The sequence below is a fragment of the Zootoca vivipara genome, chromosome 10 (assembly GCF_965207765.1).
Source record: "Zootoca vivipara chromosome 10, rZooViv2.hap1.1, whole genome shotgun sequence".
Classification (NCBI taxonomy): Eukaryota; Metazoa; Chordata; class Lepidosauria; order Squamata; family Lacertidae; genus Zootoca; species Zootoca vivipara.
The window spans coordinates 61,072,037-61,097,679 of NC_142593.1; the positions used below are offsets into that span (position 1 = coordinate 61,072,037).

General features: G+C 49.1%; 1 protein-coding gene across 6 annotated transcripts in view; it reads left to right on the top strand.

The window, feature by feature from the left end:
* CNTFR (ciliary neurotrophic factor receptor) overlaps positions 1-25,643 on the top strand; it is a 385,394-nt gene that overhangs the window by 210,527 nt on the left and 149,224 nt on the right. For 4 of the 6 annotated variants that reach the window (XM_035100658.3, XM_088653079.1, XM_035100656.3 and 1 more), the window contains one exon: positions 9,689-9,770. In XM_035100658.3, coding sequence (XP_034956549.3) covers positions 9,689-9,770 — 82 coding nt within the window. Of the gene's footprint in view, positions 1-9,642; positions 9,771-25,643 lie in introns of all 6 variants that reach the window. The other 2 variants (XM_060280404.2, XM_035100657.3) reach the window with 1 other exon arrangement.

Below are 25,643 nucleotides of genomic sequence, written 5' to 3' on the forward strand. Positions count from 1 at the left end.
TTTATTGGCTGGAAACCACAGAAGGGCAGAGGGCTCAAATCCTGCTTGTGGGTTTACCAGAAGGGGCATCTGGTTGGCCACGGGGAGAACAGGATGCTGGAATAGCTGGGCCTGATCCAGCGGGCTCTACTTACATTCTTACATTTTGCAGAATATTTAAAAAGTTGCCTGTTTTAACAGTTTAAATCCAAGGGTTAATACTTTAAGCTGCCTTCCTTTTCTTTTTAAAAACCCGTTCCTCGAAAGTGACTCTTGAAAGGTGTGCATACCAAAAAAACCTGGATTCAGTTTCCAAATTTCACCCAAATGTCAGTTTGCATGGGATATTATTACTGATTTATCCATTTGGTTTGCATCCCATCCTTTCTCCCAAGGGAGCCCAAGGCAGCAATATTCCCTCACCAGCTACAGTTTTATTGCTCGGTAGGTGTAGAAAATGAATTGTATTTTTACATCACCTCTGGTGCCTTCAAGTAGCATGTGATTTTTTTAAAAAAAGGTGTATTTTCCAAGTCTGAGATTCAACACAATCCTTTTTGTTGCTCCTCAGCAAGCATTGAGTAGAGGTTTTTGAAAGGGCCAACAATTCTTCATATACCTGAAGGACTGTCACGTGGAAGATGGAGCAAGCTTGTTTTGCTGTTCCAGTGGATTCAAATGACAAGAAGGGAGATTCTAATTAAACATTAAGAAGTACATTCTGACAGCAAGAGCTGTTGGAACAGACTCCCTTGGGAGAAGGCGGACTCTCCTTTGTTGGAGGTTTTTAAGCAGAGGCTGGGTGTCCACCTGTCTTGGATGCTTTAGCTGAGATTCCTGCATTGCAGGGGGTTGGACTAGATGACCTCCCGGGATCCCTTCCACCTCCAAAATTCTATGCTTCTATGATTGATCCTGTCCCACATTTGCCTGTTTCTGTTTTATCCCATTTGACACCCGCAACTTTCCCAGGCAGGGAGTTCCCAAGCCCACTTGTTTCTTTGGGGAGAGAGGTCCCGTCCTTCATCTCCTCGCCTCTTCCATCAGTTGTCCAACCTGCTTCCTGCGAGCTCTTGTTCCATGAAATAAATTAAATTGCAAAAACCGCTCATTGGTTTTATAGACCCGCCATCGCGCTCCCTTCTCTGCTGCCACCCTTCATTTAGGCTTCGCCTTTTCAGTTGTCACTTGGTGGGTTTTAAACAATCAGTTATTTACTCGTTTTGTTTAGCCGGGAAACGGAACATTGGTGTGACACTCCCTGCCAGCTGGGCAGCCTGTGGCCTGGCGGCTGCCAAGACTCTCTCTCAGCATGGTTGGCAGAGCAAAGGTCAGCTGTGTGGCCCGGGGATCCCTGCCAACTGCTGCCCCCCCCAACCCAAAGCAGCCCCCTGAGGTTAGGTTCTTCTGCACAGCCAGACTTCCTGGATAAACCGAGGCAGGCTCCCAAGGCGTGAAAGAGCAGCTTCCTTCCTGAATCGGAGCAATCCACGTCCTCTATTGCTCCGAGAAGAGGAACGACTTGCTATTTTTGGACGGATAGTAATCATCTCCATTTTTAAATAACCCTATTAATCTCCACTTATTAAACTACTTACAGTTGCAATGTATCTCGAGAGTGTATTCTGGCTGCGTACTGAACTGAGCTGGGGGGGCGGGAAGTGGGGGCTGTAATCATAAGCAGTTCTCTATGAACGTAGAAGAGGCTGCTGGATCAGGCCTATGGCCCATCTAGTCCAGTTTGTCTAAGCCTCTTTTAAAGCGATCTAGGTTGGTCTCCTGTTGGAGCGCTGTATGTAGTTTATGCACTGCATGAAAAAGGGGCTCCTTTTATCTCTCCTGAACATTCAGCTTCATTTTTTATTACCTTCATTTGGAAGGTAATAAAACCAGCATCTCAGATTAGGTCTGTAAACAGACTGGAAGCCGGTGGAGAAGGTAAAATTATAATGGAGTCATGTGCTCCAGGAAACCAGCTCCCACCAACTCTTCACCTGTTCCTCTTTGCACCAGTTTATAAACCCAGGTCCGCAGTTCATCCCTGGGCATCTCCAGGTGTAGGGCTGCGAAAGACACTCACCTGAGAGACTTTGGAGAGTCCACTGGCAGTCGGCATGGGCAGTACTGATCTAAGGCAGCTTCCTGGGTCTGTCTGCAAAGCCTTTCCTAAGGCAGCCCCACGTAGCCAGCACTAATCTGGAACACGTTTGGTCCTGTTGAAGGTGACATGGGGGACCCCGATCCATCCCTGGCTTGTGACAAAAATGAGAAGCAAAACGCAGAGCAGACTGTGCGTTCGTTATGTGTTTTTTAAAGGATCCTGTTATTTTCTGGATTTACCTCGTTGCCAACCAGCCTCCGCCTTGTGCAAAGTGTAGCATGGAGATCATCAAAATCAGGGGTTCCCAAAGTGGGTGTTCCTACCTATGGGAGGGGAATTAGCCAGGGGGGCAATAAGGGTGCACCAGGGGGTTGCTGAAGGTGTATATTACTGTGATTCTATGATTTTTTTTATTTAAAAAACAACAGTATTTTGTCTCAATGCAAAAATATAAATACATGCATCCAGGCATACATCTTATTTAACCCAGAGCAGTGAATCACAAAGTTCAAAGACGTAAAAAATCTGAAGGATCATTCTGTTGCAATCTGTAGGCAGTCGTACCTTGGTTTTCAAACAGCTTAGTTCTCAAACGTTTTGGCTCCTGAACGCCACAAACCCAGAAGTGACTGTTCCAGTTCGTGAACTATTTTGGGAAGTTGAACGTCCGACGGGGCTTCTGCGGCTTCCGATCGGCTGCAGGAGCTTCCAGGAACTAACTAGAGCATCCTTCACCAACCTGGGGCCCTCATCTGTTGTTCTTGGGCAACAATACCTTTCAGCACCAGCCAGGATATCAGTGGAATGTAGCCTGCATCCATCCTACTCAGAGTAGACCCTTTGAAGTCCGAGAACACGGTTAACATTGGCCCATTAATTTCAGCAAGTGTGCTCTGCATGTCACTTAGTTTGACGCCTCCCAACATGATAAGTTTGCCATGGCTCCAAAAGTCCCACTGATTTCAATGGGAGCTGTGCAACTAGTTGACAGTGCGATCTGATATGTGTCTACTTGGGAGCAAGACTGTATTTAATGGCACATGCTTCATAGAATTTCAGGCTGGTGTTTGGATCCAACCTTGTATCTTCCTTTCAGTTTTGCATACATAAGCTTAGTTATGTTTGTAATTCTTGCTTTGCAGGGCGTTCGACTCGATAACCCTCGTGCTCCCTCCCAACTCTGTGAGTTGCTCAGACCATTGTCTGGATTTCCCCTTCCTTTGTGGTCCCCGTATTTGTGTGCTGCAACCGTGACCGCCGCCGTTCTCTTTCCACTTTAGCCCTGCTGTGTGTACAATTTCTTTCTCCCTTCACTGTGCCAGCGTGTCGTGACTGCGCTGAAATATCATCAGATTCTGACTTCAGAGAGATGTCAGCGGGGTGGAAATATTTCCTAGATGGACGCTCTGTATGGATCCTCGTCTTTTCTCAGTCTTGATTGCTGCCGCTTTCTTCCCGGGGGGCTTCTGCTCTCCTTCCTCCTCTTAAGGCCCTCTCCATCCTGGCTCAGTCACAGGGGTGATCCCAGCCAGCCAGGAATCTCATAGCATATATTGGGACATTGACAATGAGGAGCCAGTCAGATCTGTGGTTGTATGAAAAAGCCATGTGCAGGTGAAGGCTGTGCAAATGGGAGGCCTTGCCATATGGGAATGTGAGGTATCTTTGAAAACCTGGGAATTGGCTATCAGTAGCTAGGATTTCTGTTGTGCGAAATTGGAAAACATTGAGTGGTTTAAATCTTTTATTATAGTGCAAAAATACATGGGCTCTGGCAATTGCTGAAGAAGATAACCCACAATCTGCATGCTTAGAGGTAAAGGCTCTACAGAACACTTTTTCTCTTTCTTTCTCTTGTAGCCAAGTAAGATTGTCTTCCATAAACATGGTTTTAACAATGAGTCCGTAAGTGGCTGTGGAGGCCAATTCTACACGTCCTTCAACAGTGGGAACATTGGTTTCTGAGATGGAGTTGATCACTGTTAGGGTTTGCCAAGTGTGCCTTCCTCTTAACTCATTTCTCCCTTTCGTCCTGAGTTTGAGAGTCTTCAAAGCCTATGACACCTTTGGTAAAGGCTGTTCATCAACTGGAGCTCTCACAGGCCTGTGTTTCCCAATTGTTGGTGCTTATACTACATTTTTAAAGATTTGCCTTGAGACAGTCTTTAAACCTCTTGTTGACCACCAGCATTACGCTTTCCATTTTTCAGTTTGGAATAGACTAGTTGCTCTGGAAGATGATAATCAGGCATCCACACAACATGACCAGTCCAACGAAGTTGATGTTGAAGAATCATCGCTTTGACGTGGGTGATCTTTGCTTCATCCAGTACACTGGCATTAGTTTGCCTGTCTTCCCAAGTGATGTGTAAAAATTTTCGGAGACACCATTGATGGAATCTTTTGAGGAGTTGGAGATGGCGTTTATAAGTGGTCCATGTTTCACAAGCATACACTAAGGCTGGTAGTACGATAGGAACACTTTTACGCAATATAGAAGCATAGAATTAGAGAGTTGGAAGGGATCCTCAGGGTCTTCTAATGCAGGAATCACAATCCCTGACGGAGGGCCGTCTGACCTGGAGCTGCTTAACAACCTCCAACAAAGGAGAGTCCACCACCTTCCCAGGGAGACCGTTTCACCTCTTACTACCCAAAAGTTCTTCCTGATGTTGTGTCAGAATCTCCTTTCTTGTAACGTGAAGCCATTGGTCCTAGAACAGGAGAAAACAACCTCGAGATGCCCTTGAGATATTTGAAGGTAGCTATCTCCCCTCAATCTCCTTTCTCCAAGCAAATAATAATAATAATAATAATAATAATAATAATAATAATAATTTATTTATACCCCGCCCATCTGGCCGGGTTCCCCCAGCCACTCTGGGCGGCTTCCAACAAAACATTAAAATATAGAAATCAAACATTAAAAGCTTCCCTAAACAGGGCTGCCTTGGAGAGGCCTTCTAAAGGTCTGGTAATTGTTGTTCTCTTTGACCTCTGGTGGGAGGGCATTCCACAGGGTGGGTGCCACTACCGAGAAGGCCCTCTGCCTGGTTCCCTGTAACTTGGCTACTCGTAGCGAGGGAACTGCCAGAAGACCCTCGGCGCTGGACCTCAGTGTCCGGGCAGAACGATGGGGGTGGAGATGCTCCTTCAGGTATACTGGACCGAGGCCGTTTAGGGCTTTAAAGGTCAACACCAACACTTTGAATTGTGCTCGGAAACGTACTGGGAGCCAATGTAGGTCCTTCAGGACCAGTGTTATGTGGTCTCGGCGGCCGCTCCCAGTCACCAGTCTAGCTGCCGCATTCCGGGTTAGTTGTAGTTTCCGGGTCACCTTCAAAGGTAGCCCCACGTAGAGTGCATTGCAGTAGTCCAAGCGGGAGATAACCAGAGCATGCACCACTCTGGCGAGACAATCCATGGGCAGGTAGGGCCTCAGCCTGCGTTACAGATGGAGCTGATAGACAGCTGCCCTGGACACAGAATTGACCTGCACTTCCATGGACAGCTGTGAGTCCAAAATGACTCCCAGGCTGCACACCTGGTCCTTCAGGGGCACAGTTACCCCATTCAGGACCAGGGAGTCCTCCACACCCGCCCGCCTCCTGTCCCCCACAAACAGTACCTCTGTCTTGTCAGGATTCAATCTCAATCTGTTAGCCGCCATCCATCCTCCAACATCCCCAACTCCCTCAACCAATCTTCACAATGCTTGGTTTCCATTTCCTTCATCCTCTTGGCTGCCCTCCCCTGCACCCCTCCCTCTCTGCTGCTCCAGAGCTCCCTCCCCTGTCCACCCACCTGAAATTGGCCTTATTTGTTGAGCACTGTCTGTTCATGACTGCCTCCCGCCAGCCTGGCGCCAGCCTTTCCCTCTGCCCCCCTTCCCACCCACCCCACTGCCAGGGCTGCCATTGTTCCTTCCAGCTGGTGGATGGGGCACCCGCTTGCCAAGCCAGGCGTATTTCCCAGCTGGTTCACAGTCTTGCCGACGGCGCTCCATCGTCGCAACCCAACGGCCGTTAACCGTAGACCTTCAGCTGGCGTGGGGGCTCCCTCTTCCAAATGGATCAGTGGCAAAGCTACCTGCTCCAGAACCGGGAGCAGTGTACATCCGGGGACATGGCGCACCGCCTGCAGGGGGCGTGGCATGTGTTGGAGGTGCGCGGCATGTGGTGAGCGTCCGCGGGGGCGTTTGTGGTGTCATTCCCCCCCCCCCGGATGGCACCCGGGGTGGTCCGCCCCCCTCCCACACCTTCGTCTGCAAGTGAAATGGATGAGTGGGATTTGGGTGCCTGTGACTTCCCCAGCGGTGCCAACACTCTTGTGTTCCTCGCCCCCTATCCTCTGTGAGTTTTTATAATTGAGAAAGAGAGAGAAGAGGGATCTGGCAGGCTTCTTCTCCTTCTTCTTGTAATTGTCTGGATCCTCTGGGCCTTTCCCAGCTCCTTCCGTTGACAGGCGGCGCTTAAATCAGATTAAAGGTGCCCTTTCAAGTGGGAGCGGGGCTGACCCCGCAGGTAAGACTTTTTCTGAAGAGCTTGGCGGCACGGCCTGCCTTTTCTCTGGGGTTCGACGCTGACAAGCTCTCCGCGAGCGCCCTGCGGCTCGAGTCCTATTAAAGGGAGACTTGTTGGGACTCTGGGATGAGGAGACAACACCAATGGGCTTTTTCATCCTGCCAAAGCCTTTCATCCCTGGATCTGAGGTAAAGGAAATGAGATGATGCAGAGATTGGGGGAGGGATGTTTCATGTTCCCCCAAAGCCCCTGGCACCGACACTTCCCCTCCATCAAACACACACACACACACACACACACCTGCCCCACCTTTCCTTTGCTAAAGGTGTGCTTGCAGGTGAGCCATGGTGCTTCGCTGTGGATTTGGGGTTCGGGAAAAGGTTGGGAGAGGATTTGCACGGGGCGCCTTACAAAGGCCAGTTCTCCCTTGGGATTGAGGTAGGCATAGCTCAACCCTTCCTCTTCACTCTCCCCTTGACCCTGACCCCTCTCCCCCCCCCCAAAAAAAGACCCCACCATTGTTCAACCTGCTAATATTATAGTAGCTGAAAAATGGGGGAGGGGAGGGTTTAGGAAGCATATCTCTTGAATGGATTGTGGAAAAATTGGTCCACAGCAACTGTGATTAAGCGAACTGATTGCAAAATAAAACCTATAAACCAGCCTAAAAGATTTGTGAAAGAATTGCAATTTTTTGAAATGTTTTACAACGGCAAGATGAATGATGCTGTCTGGCCCTTGCAGCTTTTAACCTGCTGCGACAGTATAACTTGTTGCTCTTTCTCTTTGGTTTATTTTGTTTATTTATGAAACAATATTTATTTCTTTAAACAAACAAACAAACAAAACCCCCAACCATCAGAGCAGAGAAAGGGACACTTTCATTTGTCCTGTGGCGTCTGAGAGGGTTTCCCCCCCCCCCCGTCTCACCGCAGGATAGCCCACTGATTCCCAGTGAATCAGAACAACCCCATTCCGTTTCAGTGGTAAACCCGGGTTTTTCCTGGAGAAAGCGGCTGGACAGAAGAAAAACCTCTCGTTCATGTGCCTAGAAGTCACAGGAGAAATGGATTTGCGGATAATCTCGTGGCCGGAGGGAGGCAGCGATGGGCGCTCTCAATCCGTGGCAAAGTGTTTCTTCCCCTCTGCCATCTCCCCAAGACAAGCTTCCTTGCCCCGTGGCCTTGCTGCTTCTAGCTTAGCCCACCCTCCCTGCTGTGCCCCCCTCCCACTGAGCCTTGGGAGAGCAATGGAGGAACAGGCTAGGGGTCTCTCTGGTCTCCAGGGGGTCCCTGGGCAGTGGGATCTGGCTCTTCCAAACTCTGGCACCAGCCCGGAGGAGCCCAGAGGCGATGGTAGCGATAGGTTTGGCCTCTCTCGCAGAGGCCCTTCTTGGAGCTGGCCTGGCGGTTGTGCGCACCCTGGCCACCCCCCCCCTCGCCTTCCACACGACTCGCTCTCATCCGCGCACCGGATTGTGACAGCAGTCGCTTTATCCTGAACACCGCTGCAAAGATCCTCTTTTAAAACAAGCCTGTAGAAGCAATTTGAAGTGCCGCCAATTGACAAGAAGTGAAACATTTAGACATGAGGTGTTCCATTTCGGCTCCTTCGGTGACATTTTCAGAAATTCAGTCAAAGCAAAGGAAGAGCCATTTCTTCCGAAAACATTGGTTTCGGATGGGGGGGGTCAACCTAGGAGCTTTGTGGAGAAATCTCTTCTTCCCTGTTCCTTTGCTAGTTTTGAACCATTCTGTTTTCTCCCTTATTTCTGTTTTAATAATATTCCCTGATTATGCATGTTAGCCTCTGAGAGTTTATCCACACTTCTGCAGGTCCCCAAAGCACGTGTTCAAGCAGCTTTCTCCTTTCCCAGGAAAAACTTGCTCTTTAGTGCTAAATTGGAGGCAAAGGTTCACCCAGAGAAAACCCAAATAGCTGTTTGTTCCAATTTAGCACCAAAGAGTGATTTCCTCCAGAGATGAGCCCAACCTGGCACCTTTTCCCAACCTGGCACCTTCTTCCTGTTTTGCATCACAACTCTCAGCAGCCTAATGGACCATTCCTTTTCTTGCCTCTGCCTGTTTCATGGGCCACTGCCAGAAGTTTGGTGGTTCAAGCCCACCCAGGGACAGCTGGGGGCAGGATTTCCACATTGCAGAGGGTTGGGCTTTCCCTTTTTTGCACTGCAACTCCCGTCAGCCTCTGCCAACACAGCTCAGGGGGAGCAGGCAATAGTGATGGACTGGCTGGAGCTTATGGGAGTTGTAGTTCAAAGATCCAGAAGGTGCCAAGGCGGGGAAAGTCTGGTGTACGCAGGTAGTTGGCTGGCTCAGCACCCCTCTTCTCTCCATGAGACTTCTTGATTTTCAGTCCTCAGTCCAAGAGCCAGGAGAAAATGGTCTTTCTCTGGTAATAATAATAATAATAATAATAATAATAATAATAATAATAATAATAATAATGTTTGTTTGTTTGTTTGAGTACCAAGGCGTTTGAGAACTAAGGTACCACTGTATTTAAAAATAACAAAGGCGAGTTACATAGTTTAGCTTTGTGCTGCGTGAATAAGTCCTTTCCTTTCTTCCTCTCCTCCTCCCACCCCAATTTTTTCACACCGTATTGTAGTTATTGGCATCTTTTGGGGTCTGGGGAGAACACCACAGTTTTGTATTGACCACACAATGCCCTTCCCTCTAATCTTGCGAAGACCAAGCGTGTATTTCAGGTGACGCAACGTGTTGGAACATGTAGGTTGCCGAGAGGGACAAGTCAAAGGGAATGCAGTCTGATGTGAGCTGCAGCTGAAGCACCTCTGTATCAAATTGAGACCTGGGAGACATGGGTTCGAATCCTGGCCCTTGGTACTGGGCGGTGCCAGGCTGATCTTTCTCCTGGCCTTTACCAGCCACGTGAGAAAGAAAACAAGGGTTGAAGCTGTTTTGCCCAGTTCTTGTGATACTGCAACCATTTGCTAGACTGCCACTTATGTGAGCCCATTTCTTATTGATTACTGCTTCCTTCTTCCCTTCCTCCCAGGTTTTGGCCCTACTGACCCCTCGCTGTTGTGTGTTTGCTCCTGCAGATGGCTTACCCTGTGTCAGGAGCGTGTTACGTGGTGCTAGCTGCGGTGGTGGTCGTTTATGCTCAGAGGCACAGCCAGCAGGGTAAGTAGCTGCCTCTTCTCTATCCCAACCTCAGTGGGAGATTTGTGGTTATTTTATTGCTTATTAATTCCCCAGACCAGGTCTCAAGGCGGCTTACACACAAATTAGAGCAGCACAGATCAAAGCACAAAAAATCAAAACACCTATAAAAAAGGCAAGTCAACTCTAATAGAATTGAAGCAACATAAAAACAAATCTATTGAAATACAGACCATAAAAACAGCACGGCACGATTTGAAAGCCCCTGTCTCAAAAGAAACAATCAGTTCCCAAAGGTCCCGCCAGAATAAAACAGTCTTGGCTTGCTGGTGGAAAGACAAGGAGGGAGCTAGTCTGGCTTCTTTAGGAGTCCCAAAGTTGTCTGGGAGCCACCACCGAGAAGGCCCTGTCTCCTGTCCTCACCCAGCATGCCTTTGAGGGTGGCAGCACCTAGGAAAGGGCCTCTCCCAAAGATCACAGAGCCCAGGCAGATCTGTCTGGAAGAATTTGGTCCTTCAGATATTCTGGGCCTAAGCCAGAGCAAGAGATTTCTGCAGGACAAATGGCCGAGGCAGTTTCTTGTTTGCCCAACAAAGACACTCAAAGACAGTGCTGGGGGCGAGTTGACTGAATCTGAGCTTCTCTGCGACAATGTGGTGAAGCATCCATGTGGCCTCTTGGCCAGGTGTCCAACTCTTTACCCACATGGCTTGTGTAAAAAGAGTAGAAGCCAATTGCACGGTGCATTACAAGGTGTTTTTCTGCACCAGCTGTCAGCTAAAGAACAGGGTGGTGTCTGTGTAGGGCAGGCATCCTCAAACTGCGGCCCTCCAGATGTTTTGGCCTACAACTCCCATGATCCTTAGCTAACAGGACCAGTGGTCGGGGAAGATGGGAATTGTAGTCCAAAACATCTGGAGGGCCGAAGTTTGGGGATGCCTGGTGTAGGGATATGACACAATTTCCCCTGCCAAGCACTTCACGGCTAGTGTGGTCTCCGGGGCTGAAGAGGGGAACTTGCTGCAACTCTGGAGTAGCTGAAACCCCTGCGGATGGGGGCCTCCAAGGTCCATCTAGTGGAGAAGCCAAGGACATGCTTTCTCCCTGTTTCAATCAGGCAAACGCCAATTATGGGGCATTCTGGCCACCCAATGAAGACATCCCTTAATAGGGTTCACACTGGTCACTGCACTGATTTTACTGGGTTTTATTTGTGTATTTCTTTTTTAAAAAAATGGTTTGTTTGATGTTGGGGGAAAAAAGAGATGCAGGCTAGCACACTTTGTTTTGTTTTTATTTTTGAAAGATGTCTTAGCTATGGGCAACTCGTTCCAAACAGCTTGCATATTACAATATTCCAGGGATGCATATATGGAACTCATAGTCGCTGGATGTCCGGAGGGCTCTCCAATTCTGTGATTCTATGTCTTTCTTTTTTTTAAGGAAGGTGCATTAGATCAGTGTTTCTCAACCTTTTTTGGGCCACGGCACACTTGTTCCGTGAAAAAAATCACGAGGCACACCACCATTAAAAAAGTTAAAAAATTTCACTCTGTGCCGCCCTATATTATAATTATGACTGTAAGAAACACTTGCCAAATATTGCTTTCCGACGGGTCAGCGTTGTGTATTGGTGGCCGCCAGGCACGTGACAATGCAAATCGCCCTTCTCGTCGCCGCACGTCGCGGCACACCAGCCAGCGTCTCGCGGCACACTAGTGTGCCGCAGAACAGCGGTTGAGAAACGCTGCATTAGATAACTACATGGAGGATACAGTCTTTTAGCTATGACAGCCTAAAATGGAATCACTGCCTTTAGAAACAGCTTAGCCTAGTGGATGCTGTGGTCGATGGGCGTGGGCAGATTTTGCATGGTGTCCGGTTTGTGAATCTCTCCAGGGCATCTCATTTAGGGTAGGCAGAATAGAGCATCATTCACAACCAGGACATCTCCTCTTGCGTTCTAATGGTGTGGTGTATGGTGGTAGCAAAAGTCCCCTAAACGCATTTTCTGGTCCCCAAAAGAGGAAAATCTAAGAACTCTTAGGAGTTCTTGTCTTCGGATTTTGCAGGTGTTTTACTGTGGTTTGATAATTTGTCGGAAGCTGCCCAGAGTGGCTGGGGCAAGCCAATCAGGTGGGTGGCATATAAATATGATGATGATGATGATGATGATGATGATGATGATGCAGAAGTTCTGCCCCTTTTAGAGACAGAGGCTGGGCTCCGACAGAACTTGCCTCGAGCGAGCCTGACCTTCGTGGGCTGTGGGGTTGTTTTTTGCCTTCTTCTTCTGAGCCCCTTCTCCATAATTGAGTCCTCCCTGGGTCTTGCATGTGCCTCTCCTCGCCTCGTGATTTCTCTATTTTTAAACGAGTAATTCTCCGCTATTGATCAACACCTTGGCTGAATTAACTCACATTTAAATAATAATTATGTTTTCTCCCCAGAGAACGGAGGCGAGGAGGGAGATAAACACCCTTGGAAATGAATGGGCTTGTTCGGGCTGCATGCCGGGGTTAATATATTGATGGGTGTCCGAGCGGCTGCCATCCCGTAGCTTAGTAACCAGCAATAAGCAATTAGGCTCCGTCATTATTCAACCAGAGGGAGGGTGATTTGACTTTCCCAGCTCCCTCCCGCCCTCCCTGCTTCCAACTCTGGCGCTAATCTTTGCCAATCAGCTCTGCTGCAGTGCCCCATGGAGAGGTAGGAGTCAGGGGGCTGCCGGTGCCATGATTGTGCTGCGGGCAGGGGGGCATTTCCGAGAGCAAGCGCAATCCTCAGGATGCAAGGCAAGGGGTCCATCTGATGCCCCCCACCCGCCAGCAGCCAGGTGCACTTCTTGCCTTGCCCTTGGCAACATCGCTTTCTCCTCTAAAGAAGGAGCACACAGGCCAACTCCTAAGGGCTAAGGTAGTTTCCCACCCACCCAATTGTCATTTGGGATTCAGGGGGCATCTGCCTCCACTCCCTGGCTTCTTGCGGCAATCCCACCTGGAGTCCTGTGTCCAGTTCTGGGCACCACAGTTCAAGAAGGATACTGACAAGCTGGAACGTGTCCAGAAGAGGGCAACCAAAATGGTCAAAGGCCTGGAAATGATGCCTTATGAGGAACGGCTTAGGGAGCTGGGTATGTTTAGCCTGGAGAAGAGAAGGTTAAGAGGGGATATGATAGCCATGTTCAAATATATGAAAGGATGTCATATGGAGGAGGGAGAAAGATTGTTTTCTGCTGCTCCAGAGAAGCGGACACGGAGCAATGGATTCAAACTTCAAGAAAGAAGATTCCACCTAAACATTAGGAAGAACTTCCTGACAGTAAGAGCTGTTTGGCAGTGGAATTTGCTACCAAGGAGTGTGGTGGAGTCTCCTTCTTTGGAGGTCTTTAAGCAGAGGCTTGACAGCCATATGTCAAGAATGCTTTGATGGTGTTTCCTTCTTGGCAGGGGCTTGTACTGGATGGCCCTTGTGGTCTCTTCCAACTCTACAATTCTATGATTCTAAGAAGGATATTGAGAAGCTGGAATGGTTGCAGAGGAGGGCGACCAAGATGATCAAGGGTTTGGAATCCAGGCCTGATGAGGAATGGTCACAGGAGCTGGGGATTTTAGCCTGGAGAAGAGGAGACTGAGAGGAGATTCGATAGCCACCTTCAGATAACCTTCAGATAACTCAAGGGCTGTCACATGGAAGGTGGAACAAACCTGCTTTCTGCTGCTCCAGAGGGTAAGACCTGAACCTATGGCTTCAAGTGAGAAGAAAGGAGATTCTGATTAAACATCAGAAAGAACTTTCCAAGAGCTGTTTGACAGTGGAACAGACTCCCTCGGAAGGTGGTGGACTCTTATTTCCTTGGAGGTTTTTAAGCAGAGGTTGGATGGTCATTTGTTCAGCCCGGACACTGAGGTGCAGCGCCAAGGGCCTTCTGGCGGTTCCCTCACTGCAATAAGTGAGGTTACAGGGAACCAGGCAGAGGGCCTTATCGGTAGTGGCACCCGCCCTGTGGAACGCCCTCCCAGCAGATGCCAAGGAAATATGCAACTATCTGACTTTTAGAAGACATCTGAAGGAAACCTTGTTAGCTGTGTTTGAAGTTTTATTCTGTTTTTAGTGATCTGCTAGGAGCCAGCCAGAGTGGCTGGGGAAACCCAGCCATATGTGTGGGTATAAATAATAAGATTATCATTATTATTATTATTAGTAGTAGTAGTAGTAGTCATTGATGCTTAAGCTGATATTCCTGCATTGCAGGGAGCTGCACTAGATGACCCTCAGGGTCCCTTCCAACTCTGCAATTCTCTGAAACTGAGGCAAGAATAAAGCAGCCTCAAAAGCTATCAGCCCAGCACAACCCGCTCTCCAAACATTGGACCTTGGCAGTCCTTTACGGTCCCGTCTCTTTCTGTTTTCCTGACGTGTCTGCTGCAGAGAGCCAGCCGGCACTCAGGCCCTGCCAGGACGAGAGCTCCCTGCCTTCCCCAGCTGTCACACACACTCTGCTTACGAGCCTCGGCCGGTACACCTGCCAGCACGCAAACACACACCCATGTATATTTTAAAGGCAGGAAACAGCCTCCGGGCTGTTTTGTGTCTTGCGTCTCTCTAATACTGAATAATGGAATTCCCTCTTGCGTGTCTTGGCTGGCAGGCCAGAGGCAGAGGGCTGTGGGGGCTGCTGGCCGGGATTGTCTCCCCACTCTCCAAGAGGTTGCTGAGCAGACTGGAAGAGGCACAACTGGGGCACAGGAGGCCACCTGGTTATCCGGGGCAAGTGCCCAGCCTTGCTGCCCCCAAAAGGTGCTCCCTCTGAACCTCAGAGCTTCTGAGCCATTAAGTCACTGCCTGGGCTTCTTTAAATACGAGGACAAGGACAAGGTGTTTGTCTCCTGCTGTGGAGAGAAGGCGTATGGTACCCTCCAGATGTCCATAGAGTTACAGAATTGTAGAGTTAGAAGGGATGCATTCCTGCCCCCTACCGTGTTATGGGACCCCAGCCCCCATCAGCCAATAACCCAGAAGTCAGGAGCGGTGGGATCTGCCATCCAAGAATATCTGGAGGTCATCACCTTGAGAGAGGGCTAGTGTCATTATTGCCATCAACAAGGGTTTTTCACATTTACTTGCAACATGTCATAGGACCATAGAATTGTAGAGTTGGAAAGGAACCCCCAAGAGTCGTCTAGTCCAGCCCCCTGCAATACAGGAATCACAACCAAAGCATCCATGACGGGGGGGGGGGGGTGTCATCCAACCTCTGTTTGAAAACCTCCAGTGAAGGAGAGTCCACCACCTTCCGAGGGAGACCGTTCCACTATTGAACAGCTGTTACCGCCAGAAAATTATTCCTAATACAGTGGTACCTTGGTTCTCAAACCTAATCCATTCCCGGAGTCTGTTCGATTCCCGAAACGGTTTGAAAACCAAGACACGGCTTCTGATTGGATGCAGGAGCTTCCTGCACTGAAGTGGAAGCCGCGTCGGACGTTCGGCTTCTGAAAAACATTTGCAAACCGGGACACTTACTTCCAGGTTTGCAGCTCTCGGGAGCTGATTTGCTTGGGAGCCAAGCCGTTCGAGTACCAAGGTACCACTGTATTTAATCAGAATTTCCTTCCTTGTCTGTTGAGTCCACTGGGTCAGGTTCCTCCCCTTTGGAGCAGCAGAAAACAGGCTTGCTCCATTTCCCATGAAACGGTGCTCCGGGTATTTGAAGATGGCAAATTCATGAGATGCCCACGAGTTCTAGCATTATGACAGAGGAGCCCTTTCTCAGTGCCATGCGTTATTTCACAAATGTCTATCATGCCACCTCCTGCTTGCTTTTCCTCTAAGCTGAAAAGTTCCGATCGCTGCAAGCTTTCCTCACGGGGAGTACTGTGCAAGAGAGAAATCAGCAATTAATCCAACCGGAAACTTTCAAGGCCCCATCAATACGGGGAACCCATAAGTGATCTGCTGCCATTGCAAGGTCCGTAGTCTAAGTCAAGGCCCCAGGGAGAGTCAACACCTTCTTCAAAGAACAAGTCACTTCTAGGCTGTGTTGCATCCAAAGACCTTCGTGTCTCTTTGCTCTGCTTTCTGGCTTCCTGGGCAAAATGCAGCTCCTGGGATGCCTCTGCGTGCGGGAACAAGAGAGGTGGCCCCCCACCCCTTGCTTTGAACCTTTGCCCTCTTCCTGTCAAGACATGCAGGGTGAATTACAGTTCTACCCCAGAGGCTGACCTCGCAGTGCAGCAGGGCAAGAGGCCTGCGAAGAAATGGGGTCACATTTCTTTGGCTGCTATTTTGGGAGCCCGCTGTTCCTTGGTGGCGCTCCCTGCGCACTCCTCTGCAACATTGACCAAGCGGCAGAGGGGCAGGGGGCGGGCTGTGGCCTCTGGTTGCCTGCAAAGTCCCTTTTCCAGGTGCTCAGTCTGCAGGCGGAAGGGAGATGCAGGGCAGGTGCCGGAAGGCAAGCTCTGTTCCGGCCACAAGCAGGAAATGGGTTTGCAAATCTTTTTACAGTGGTATCTCGCAAGCCAAATGCCCTGCAAGATGAATTTTTCGCAAGACGAATTAGTCTTGCGAATCGCGGTTTCCCATAGGAATGCATTGAAACTTAATTAATGTGTTCCTATGGGCAAAAAGGGACCCAGGTGGCGCTGTGGTTAAACCACTGAGCCTAGAGCTTGCTGATCAGAAGGTCGGTGGTTCGAATCCCTGTGACGGGGTGAGCTCCCATTGCTTGGTCCCAGCTCCTGCCAACCTAGCAGTTCAAAAGCACATCAAAATGCAAGTAGATAAATAGGAACCGCTACAGCGGGAAGGTAAACGGTGTTTCCATGTGCTGCTCTGGTTTGCCAGAAGCGGCTTTGTCATGCTGGCCACATGACCTGGAAGCTATACGCCGGCTCCCTCGGCCAATAATGCGAGATGAGCACACAACCCCAGAGTCGGTCACGACTGGACCTAATGGTCAGGGGTCCCTTTACCTTTTATGGGCAAAAAAAGAAATTTCAATGCATTCCTATGGGAAACCGCGATTCGCAAGATGAATTTTTCGCAATTCATTGCATTTATTTACTGCATTTCCATCCCACCTTATTCTCCAAGGAGCTCAAGGTGGTCTATGTGGTTCACTCCCACCTCATTTAATCCCCACAACAACCCTATGAGGTAGGACAGGCTGAGAGGTGGTGACCGGCCCCCAAGGTCAGCCGGTCAGCTTCCTGCCAGGGGAGGATTCGAAGCACAATTTGAAGTGAGCTTCATGGCCAGGTGGGAATTCGAACCCTGGTCTCCAAGGTCATAATCCGGCACCCTAACCGCTACACCACACTGTCAGTATCAACTCACCTAAACTTTTGGCATAAAATTTGCTTACCAAAATTGCTTACCAATTCAGAGTTTTAGCGGGTGGAGCAGAGTGGGAATTTGAACCCTGGTCTCCAAGGTCCTAGTGCAACACCCTAACCACTTCACCATACTGCTGTTGTGTGTTGTGCAGAACTAAGTGGTTCTGGACCAGTTTGGCAGGCTGACCTCATGGGTGGTGGTTGAGAGAGAGAAAATCAAGCTGTTCCTCATTTACAGGACTAAAACCCAGAGGTTTTTTGTCTCTGGGCTGCTCTCCTTCATCCGGAGGGTGGGCAGAACCCACCTCCCCTAATCTCAGGGTGTCCCTGCATTTCCTGTGTCTCTAAGCAACCTACAGAATGGCTATTATTATGAACAGTTATAAGGGATTATATGTACTTGGCATGCAGTTTGCTTCAAGAAGGAAAAGAGAGAGGAGGGAGCCGGTGAGGTTGCTCGTGTTGTTTTGAGCTGGAGGAGCTGACTTTGCAACCCGAAACAAGTTCCCTCCATCGCAAGTTCAATGTGACCTAACTCTCTGGTAAATAGGTCTTTTATAGGGAATACATTATAGATAAAAAAATTTAAATGTATTTCTAATTAAATCTTTATTTATTTACAAATGGTTATAGAGGATTCTGCAAAATGCAATATTATCAAACAGGGACTGATTATGATATACACAGTCCATACAAAATTATTGATCGGTGTCGATCTATAATAAAATTAATAAACCACAGGTATGTGAATGCGTGGACTAGAACTATTTATAGCATAGACAAGGTTACAAAACATGAACCCTGTTATACCAAGAGAAATAAATGTAAGCATTCCAAAGCCCTGACCCCCTGCAGCTGCCATATTGGATTATAGGCCAAGGGGATTTTTGGCCATCTCCCTCCTTGCTTACAAATGAAATAAATTCAGACCAAACCGGTGCATAATCAGGCCGATGGGAGCCCATCTGATCCAGTGTCCTGCTCTCACAGGGGCCAAGCAGATGGGAAACCAGCAAGCAGGATTCGAACTCAAGAGCACGCTCTCCTCCTCTGGTATTCAGAAGCATTGCTGCCTCCGACCATGGAGGACAGAGCAGAGCCATCCCTCAATAACTCGTGCGTTTGTCTCAACCTCTTTTAAAGCCATCTAGGTTGGGGACGCAGGTGGCGCTGTGGGTTAAACCACAGAGCCTAGGGCTTGCCGATCAGAAGGTCAGCGGTTCGAATCCCTGTGACGGGGTGAGCTCCCGTTGCTCGGTCCCAGCTCCTGCCAACCTAGCAGTTCGAAAGCACATCAAAGTGCAAGTAGATAAATAGGTACCGCTCCAGCGGGAAGGTAAATGGCGTTTCCGTGTGCTGCTCTGGTTCACCAGAAGTGGCTTTGTCATGCTGGCCACATGACCTGGAAGCTGTACGCCAGCTCCCTCGGCCAATAACGCGAGATGAGCTCCGCAACCCCAGAGTCGGTCACGACTGGACCTAATGGTCAGGGGTCCCTTTACCTTTAGGTTGAGGGCCATAACTTCCTCTTGGAGGAGGGAGTTCCACGGTTTAACTACAGGGTGTTTTTGGGGGGGGGGCTGTCCCAGCTTAGTCTCTGCCACCAGCCGAGCTAGGCTTTGTGGTCATAACCGAGACACAACCCCCCCAACTCTTAAAGGTCTGTTTCTTTGCTCCATCCCATCCCTTTCTCAGCAGGCCAGGCTCTTGCTGTGCCACCAAGAGCCGAGTCTGGGTAATGAGATGCATTTGCAACGATGCCATAGAAAGGTCTGGGGCATGGAATGGCACCGCCACCCTCTTTCAACCAGCACTCCAGGGAGGCTAATCAGAGCATGAGCCGAGTCAAGAGTGCCAGGCTCTCGGCAGCGAGGCGGGAGGTGGCCTCGCAGCCATCCCGGTGTCTGGGGCCATTGATCCCGCGATGCTGAGCACGTCGCCAGCGGTTGCGCTTGCGTTTTTTAGCTCAGGTGCAGAAAGTTAATTGCTCTTTTCACTTTGTTTAATGGGGATGCTGCTGTCAGAGCTACTCAGGAGGAAATTACTTTGGCAGGATGGTGACATTGCAGAGGGAGGGGGCCGAGGCAGGGTGGGCGATGAAGCGAACACCCTTCTAGCTGAAAGCCTTCATTTCCAGGGCAGGAGTGTGTGAGAGAGAGAAGCACAAGGGCACCACACTGGGAATGTCAAATTCTGCCCAGGCAATGTACATAGAGTCACGGAATCATAGAATTGCAGTTGGAAGGTACCCAAGGGTCATCTAGTCCAACCCCCTGCAATGTAGGAATCTCAGCTAAAGCATCCGTGACAGATGGCCATCCAACCTCTGCTTAAAAACCTCCAAGGAAAGAGAGACCAAAACTCCCAAGGGAGATTATTCACTGCCGAACAGCTCTCAATGTCAGAAAGTTCTTTGTGGTGTTTAGTTAGAATCTCCTTTCTTGGCACTTGCCGATCGGAAGGTCAGCAGTTCAAATCCCCACGATGGGGTGAGCTCCCGTTGCTCAGTCCCAGCACCTAGCAGTTCGAAAGCATACCCCAAAGTGCAAGTACCGGTAGATAAAACCGGTAGATAAAACTGCAACGGGAAAGGTAAACGGTGTTTCCATGCGCTCTGGTTCCCATCACGGTGTCCCACTGTCTGTGTAAAACCTGTCTGTGGAAAAACGCCGGCTCTCTCGGCCTGAAAAGGAATATGAGTCCTGCATCCCATAGTCACCTTTTACGTTTTCCTTTAAATATGCCCAGCCTGTGCGTGCCATTTTTCCACCACACAAGTGGTTTCAAAGCAGCTGACATTCCCAGTCCTTTTCTAAGGGGGAGAAAGAGAGAGAGAGAGAAATCACACCTCATCCCTCAATGAAATTGTCCAACTTCTATAATGAAACAGCAGGTAAGGAGATAGCAGTGGTTATTCTCGATTAAATGAGCCAAAGTAAAAGGACCTTGTGGCACATTTAAAGACTAACAAATGTATTATGGCCTAAACTTTTATGGACAGCAGCTCATGACGCAGCCCGCAAAAGCTCAACGCCATCATCAATTCATTTGTTTTTAAGGTGCCTCGCAAGGCTCTTTGCCGTTTTTGCTGCCTCTCTGGAATCAGTAAACGGCTGTCGGTTTTGAGTAAGTGCCCCCAGAGGTTTTGGGCTTTTGGATGCAGCAGCAAGGAACCATTTCTGAACCTTCTCCCAATTCCGTGGACGGGCTTTTCCCGATGCAGAGCTGCGGTGTGTGACAGAGTCTGGCAGATTCCAGCCCATAATTAATTAGCATCGACCGCCCTGCGCTTAGAGCAATAAGGAGGGATCTATAGCAAAATTAGGCAGGGAGGTGTGATGGAGTGCTAGCAGATTATATGTGATGGGAACGGCTCAATTCTTCACTGGAGTTGTCTGGCGGTAGGATAGCGGGCGGGTGGCGAGGGGGGCCCACGGAAGCCATTTATATCCACCCCAAAGGCAGAAGGAATTGCCTGGGTCCTCTAAGGAGGCAGAGGCCGTACTGCCGTGTAGGGAGAGGGGTGGGGAAGGAGGAGTGGATTATTTGTTCCATTGTGCTGTTTCTGCTGGTCCTCCGGCACCTTAGATGGCTTATTCTTCAGTCCAGCATTTGTGAAGTCCTTGGCTTTTGACCTTCCCTGCTGTTTGTGGCTTGGCATACCAACCTAAAGAACACGAAAAGAGCCTTCTGGATGAGGCCAAATGGGGTCCATCTAATCCAGCCTCCTGTTCCCACAATGGCCAAGCAGATGGGGAACCCGCAAGCAGGATCCGAGCACAAGAGCAGCTCTCCCCAGCTGTGTTTTCCAGCAACTGTTATTCTGACACATCGCTACCTGAAACTGTGGGAGCAGAGCAGAGCCCTCCTGGCTAGTAACCATCCATAGACTTCGCCTCCTCCGTGAATTTGCCAAATCCTCTTTTCAATCCTACTAGCTTGGTGGCCATCACTGCCTCCTGGAGGTGCCAGCTCTTGGGGACAGGAGCCCACCAATGTCCCCAAAGTGTGGGGTCGCAGAGCTGAGTGCAGTGTGGCTCCTGGGGCCAGCTCCTTCTCCCGGGGCCCACTGGATGCAGAATGAAAAAGATTTCTGGAGGGTCCCTTGTCCATGAAGAGATTCGTGGGCAGGAGGAGAGGCACGTTCCTTTCCTGGGCCACAGGTCCCTTGCCGTCTCCACTTGGTTGTACGGTTCCTAATGAAAATTTTAATTGCCAGATGTTCTGCCGCAAGTCTCCTGGATTAAAGAGGCCTTCAATTTGCCGGATTTTCTCTCTAGGTAGGGAGATGCTCTCCGCCGTAAAGATGCAACGCTTTGGCAAAGGATACGCCAGAGCACGAGAATCTTGGGATGCCTCGCGCTCTCTGCCCACGTTCCTTTCCCCAGGTTTTTGCAATTACATTTTTGGCAGCTCAAACGGAGATGTCTGTTTTGTTGGCGATTTCAGCTTGCGTCCTCTGGAGACCCAGGCCAGGATTAAGATGGCAGGCCTAATCCCACTGCCCTGTTCACCCTGCTCTAAATCAGAGCCTGGGAGCAAAGACCAGATGGAGGGGAGGGCTGCACTTACTGTTTGGGGTTTCATGGCTGGACTGTCTCAGCCATCCCCAAACTGGTGCACACCAGATGTTTTGGACTACAGGCTCCTCACCCCCCCCCCCAAGATGTTCACAGCACACCAATATTGTTCTTAGAGCTGAATTGACATGAGCATTTTGGCCCTGTGGTTCCTTCTGTCGAATTGTTTTGGAATATTTTTTAGTACCTCTTCTAAAATGGGGGCAATCTAGTGGCTTCATTCCACTAAAGGCGAGCAAGAGGTGCCATGATAAAAGTTGGCATGGAGGTGGCACAGAGAAAGTGGGTAGAGAAAAGTTTTTACCCCTCCATCATAACACTCAAAGATGTGGACATCCTGTGAGGCGGAATGTTGGAAGATTCATGACAGACAAAAGAAAGGACTTACTCACTCAGCACAGAGTTGAACTGTGGAACTCCCTGCCACAGGAGGCAGTGATGGCCACCAACTTAGATGGCTTTAAAAGAGGATTGGGAAGATTCATGGAGGAGGAGAGGGCTATCAATGGCCACTAGCCGGAGTGGTTGGGGAGGCCCAGCCAGATGGACAGGTTATAAGTAATGTATTATTATTATTATTATTATTATTATTATTATTATTATTATTATTATTATCGCCCCCTATGGCTCGGCTAGGCCTCCGCATTCAGAAGCTGCAATAATAATAATAATAATAATAATAATAATAATAATAATGTATAATAATATATAATATCAATAATAATATAATTTCACTCACTCAGGGTGAATGAAAACACCTGTGCAGCCAGAGCAGGGCTACTGAAAACAAAAGAACGGTCCTGTCTTGCTTGGGGGGGGGATCAATTGGGAGGGGGGGAACCCTCCTGGGGGGGGAGCCTAAGCAGGTAAAGAAGCCCAAGAGAATCCATTGAGGACTGAACATGCTCAGAGGCCTTGAAACCCCGAGGTTTTGTTGCAGGAGGATGGAGCAGGTAACTCTTGTAGAGGAGGGCATGGCTGGCTGGCAGCACTGCACGCTGCAACATTTTGTTGCTGTTCCCACTTTGTCGATTGGATTTACTCATAGCTCACAATCCCCATCAAAAGGTGTTGTGTAAACTAGCAACTCTTATGGCAACACCTTGTGGCAGTGAGTTCCATAAGTGAATTGTGCCTCAGGTTGGCATTCTCTGTTCTTGCTGCCCTGCTCCCTTGTGGCCCCTCTGTTTGTGTGAATGTCGTCGCTGTATTCATATAGAAATCGCCACAGCTCCACAGGGTCTAGAGCCTTGCAGTCAAATCTGTCTTTCCCAAACCATTTCTAATCTAACTCCCATTAAAGCTTGCCTTTTAAAATGATGAGCGTAGAGATATTTTAGGACAGAAAGCCGAATTATTTTAAAATATTGTCCAAATACCTGCTGGCTAATACTGGTGAGCCCTGTATTATTAACTGAAGCAAGTGCTTAAAGTTGAGCATAGGATGCCACGGGACTTTGCAGAGTGACAGGAAGCTCCCCCCCCCCTTTTCCTTTTTTTGCTGAACTGGAGGTTTTGTACGCCAGGAAAAGCGGGAGCTGGAGAAAGAGGGAAATTTGGGTTGGGAGCCTCTCGCTGCTTCGGGTTTCGCCAGCCGGCTCTGGAACTCTCATTTGGAAGAGGAGAGAAAGAGAGAGAAAGATGAAAAGTAAGGACGGCGCGTTTTAAAATTAAACAGCAGGGAAGAAAAGGCGTCCAGAGGGAAGAGGGAGAGAAATTCACTGAGCAAATGGAACATTTCACTGTGGAATGGCAACTCAAGCTACCCTCCCGTGGTTGGTTGAGATGCCTTGTCCCCTTAAAAGAAAGTAATTTTAGACACACACACACACAGAGAGAGAGAGAGAGAGAGAGAGAGAGAGATTTTTTTCTAATCTGAGTGTGATTTCAGCCGGGAGTTTGAAGGCAGAAATTCTTGGCTTTGGTAAAGGGTGGAGGGGGGTGGGTGGGTTGGAATAAAAAAAAAAATCTTGAAATGAGACTGCTGTGAAAAGGTCGTTAGAAGCCGGAGAATGAAGATGAAGTAATGAATAATAATAGCGAGGCAAGAAAGCCGTTTCCAGAGATGGAGAGAACAAAACCCAGGCACAAAAGCAGAAACCATCAAGAGAGGAGCTGGTCTGGACACAAAAGTGGGGGAAGCAAAAGGCCTGAGAGAGAGAGAGAGAGAGAGAGAGAGAGAGAGAGAGAGAGCGAGAGAGAGAGAGAGAGGAGCGACCCCCCCCTCCGCCACCGCCTCTGCTTTCTCATCAATGCAAATCTATGTGCCGCTGCACGGAAATGTTCCATCAGAGAGAGAGAAAGAGAATTCCTTCAGTACAAAACAATCCTTTCAAATCCGGTCGCCAAAGAGAAAAGCTGCTCTTGCACGAGGCGAGAGTCGGAGATTTTTATGTTTGATTTTGGTCCTGCAGGAAAAGGAGATGTGTGGGTCTTTCCAGGGTGCTTGGGTGGGAAGGCAAGCCTGATCTAGGGGTCCCCCTCTTAAATTATTTGGGGTCACGGTGACAGAAATGGACCCATGGCTGTCTGCCAAGGAGAGGTCTGAGAAGGCTGGGGAGCGGGGCATTTCGGGTGAGAGGGGACACAGCGAAAGAAGGCAGGAATGGGTGATTCCTTCGGGGAAATGAAAAAGGAGGGGCTCAGAACCAAACCATGATTGAGTGGTGTATACATTTTCTAAACAACAACAACTTATTTTTATATCCTGCTTTCCCCCGAGTCATGACTCATGGTGGCTTATACAAAAGGAATAGAAAAAGCTAAAAAGCCTAGAAAAGACCATCATTAAATACCAACAGAATTAAAATAATATTTAAATATCTATTAAAAACACAGACAATAGCAATAGCCACATCACAACGCCTGCCCTTTCCTCAAAAACAAGTCAGTTCCCAAAGGCCTGTTGGAATAAAACAATCTTCACCTGCTGGTGGAAGAGCAAGGAGGGAGCCAGTCTGGCTTTCCCTAGGCAGGGAGTTCCAAAGTTGCCTGGGAGGAGCCACCACCGAGAAGGCCCTCTCCTGCTTCCCCACCCACCCAGCCTGGGAGGGTGGGGGGACTGAGAGAAGGGCTCAGAGCCTGGGCAGGTTTGTAGGGGAGGAGATGGTCTTTCTGATAGTCTGGCCCTAAGCCATGTAGGGCTTTATAGTTCACAACCGGCATTTTGAATTTTGCCGAAAAGCAGACTTGTAGCTCGTGGAGCTGCAGTAACAGGGGAGCTGTCTGCTCCCCATAATGTGGTGGTTTAGCCATGGGTGGTACAGCAACAGCCAAACCAGGGAAGGAGCAAAGCAGGTCCCAAGCCTAGAAGATGAGTTTGCTGGATCAGGCCAATGGCCCATGCCATCCAGCATCTTGTTCCCGCAATGGCCCACATTTGCTCCGTTGCACTTACTCAGGGTTTCCCAATCTTGGGTCTCCTCCAGCTGTTTTTGGACTACAACTCCCTTCATCTCTAGCTAGCAGGACCAGTGGTCAGGGATGATGGGAATTGTAGTCCAAAAACAGCTGGAGGAGACCCAAGTTTGGGGGAAATTGCACTGTCATGGCTCGCTGTGCAGTTTCCTTGAAGGATTTGCTTCACCATCTATGACCTGCTGTGGTGTTTTATTATTTTATCCTTGCAATTGGTCATCGTGATATCCAACGCTTCCCTGGTTAAGATGATTCTGAAACAGAAGCCAGGGAGGGGGGGGGCACCCTGTGAACCCTTCCATTTCCTGTGGTCTGAACCAGTGCTTGACTGTGTCCAGATGGTTTTGCAATTCGGTCGGGTCCTTTGCCGTGATGGCAATCTTGTCGATTTTAGTTCTTTCTCTCGACATACTGGTGACTTTTGAATGCCTTTTTGGCCCCCCTTCCTTGAATTCTGACTCAAGGTAGCTCCGCTTATCTACGCAACCTTCCCCCAAACCTGATACCCTCCAGATATTTTGGTCATTATCAGCAAGCATAACCAGCTCCTTCTAAGCCAG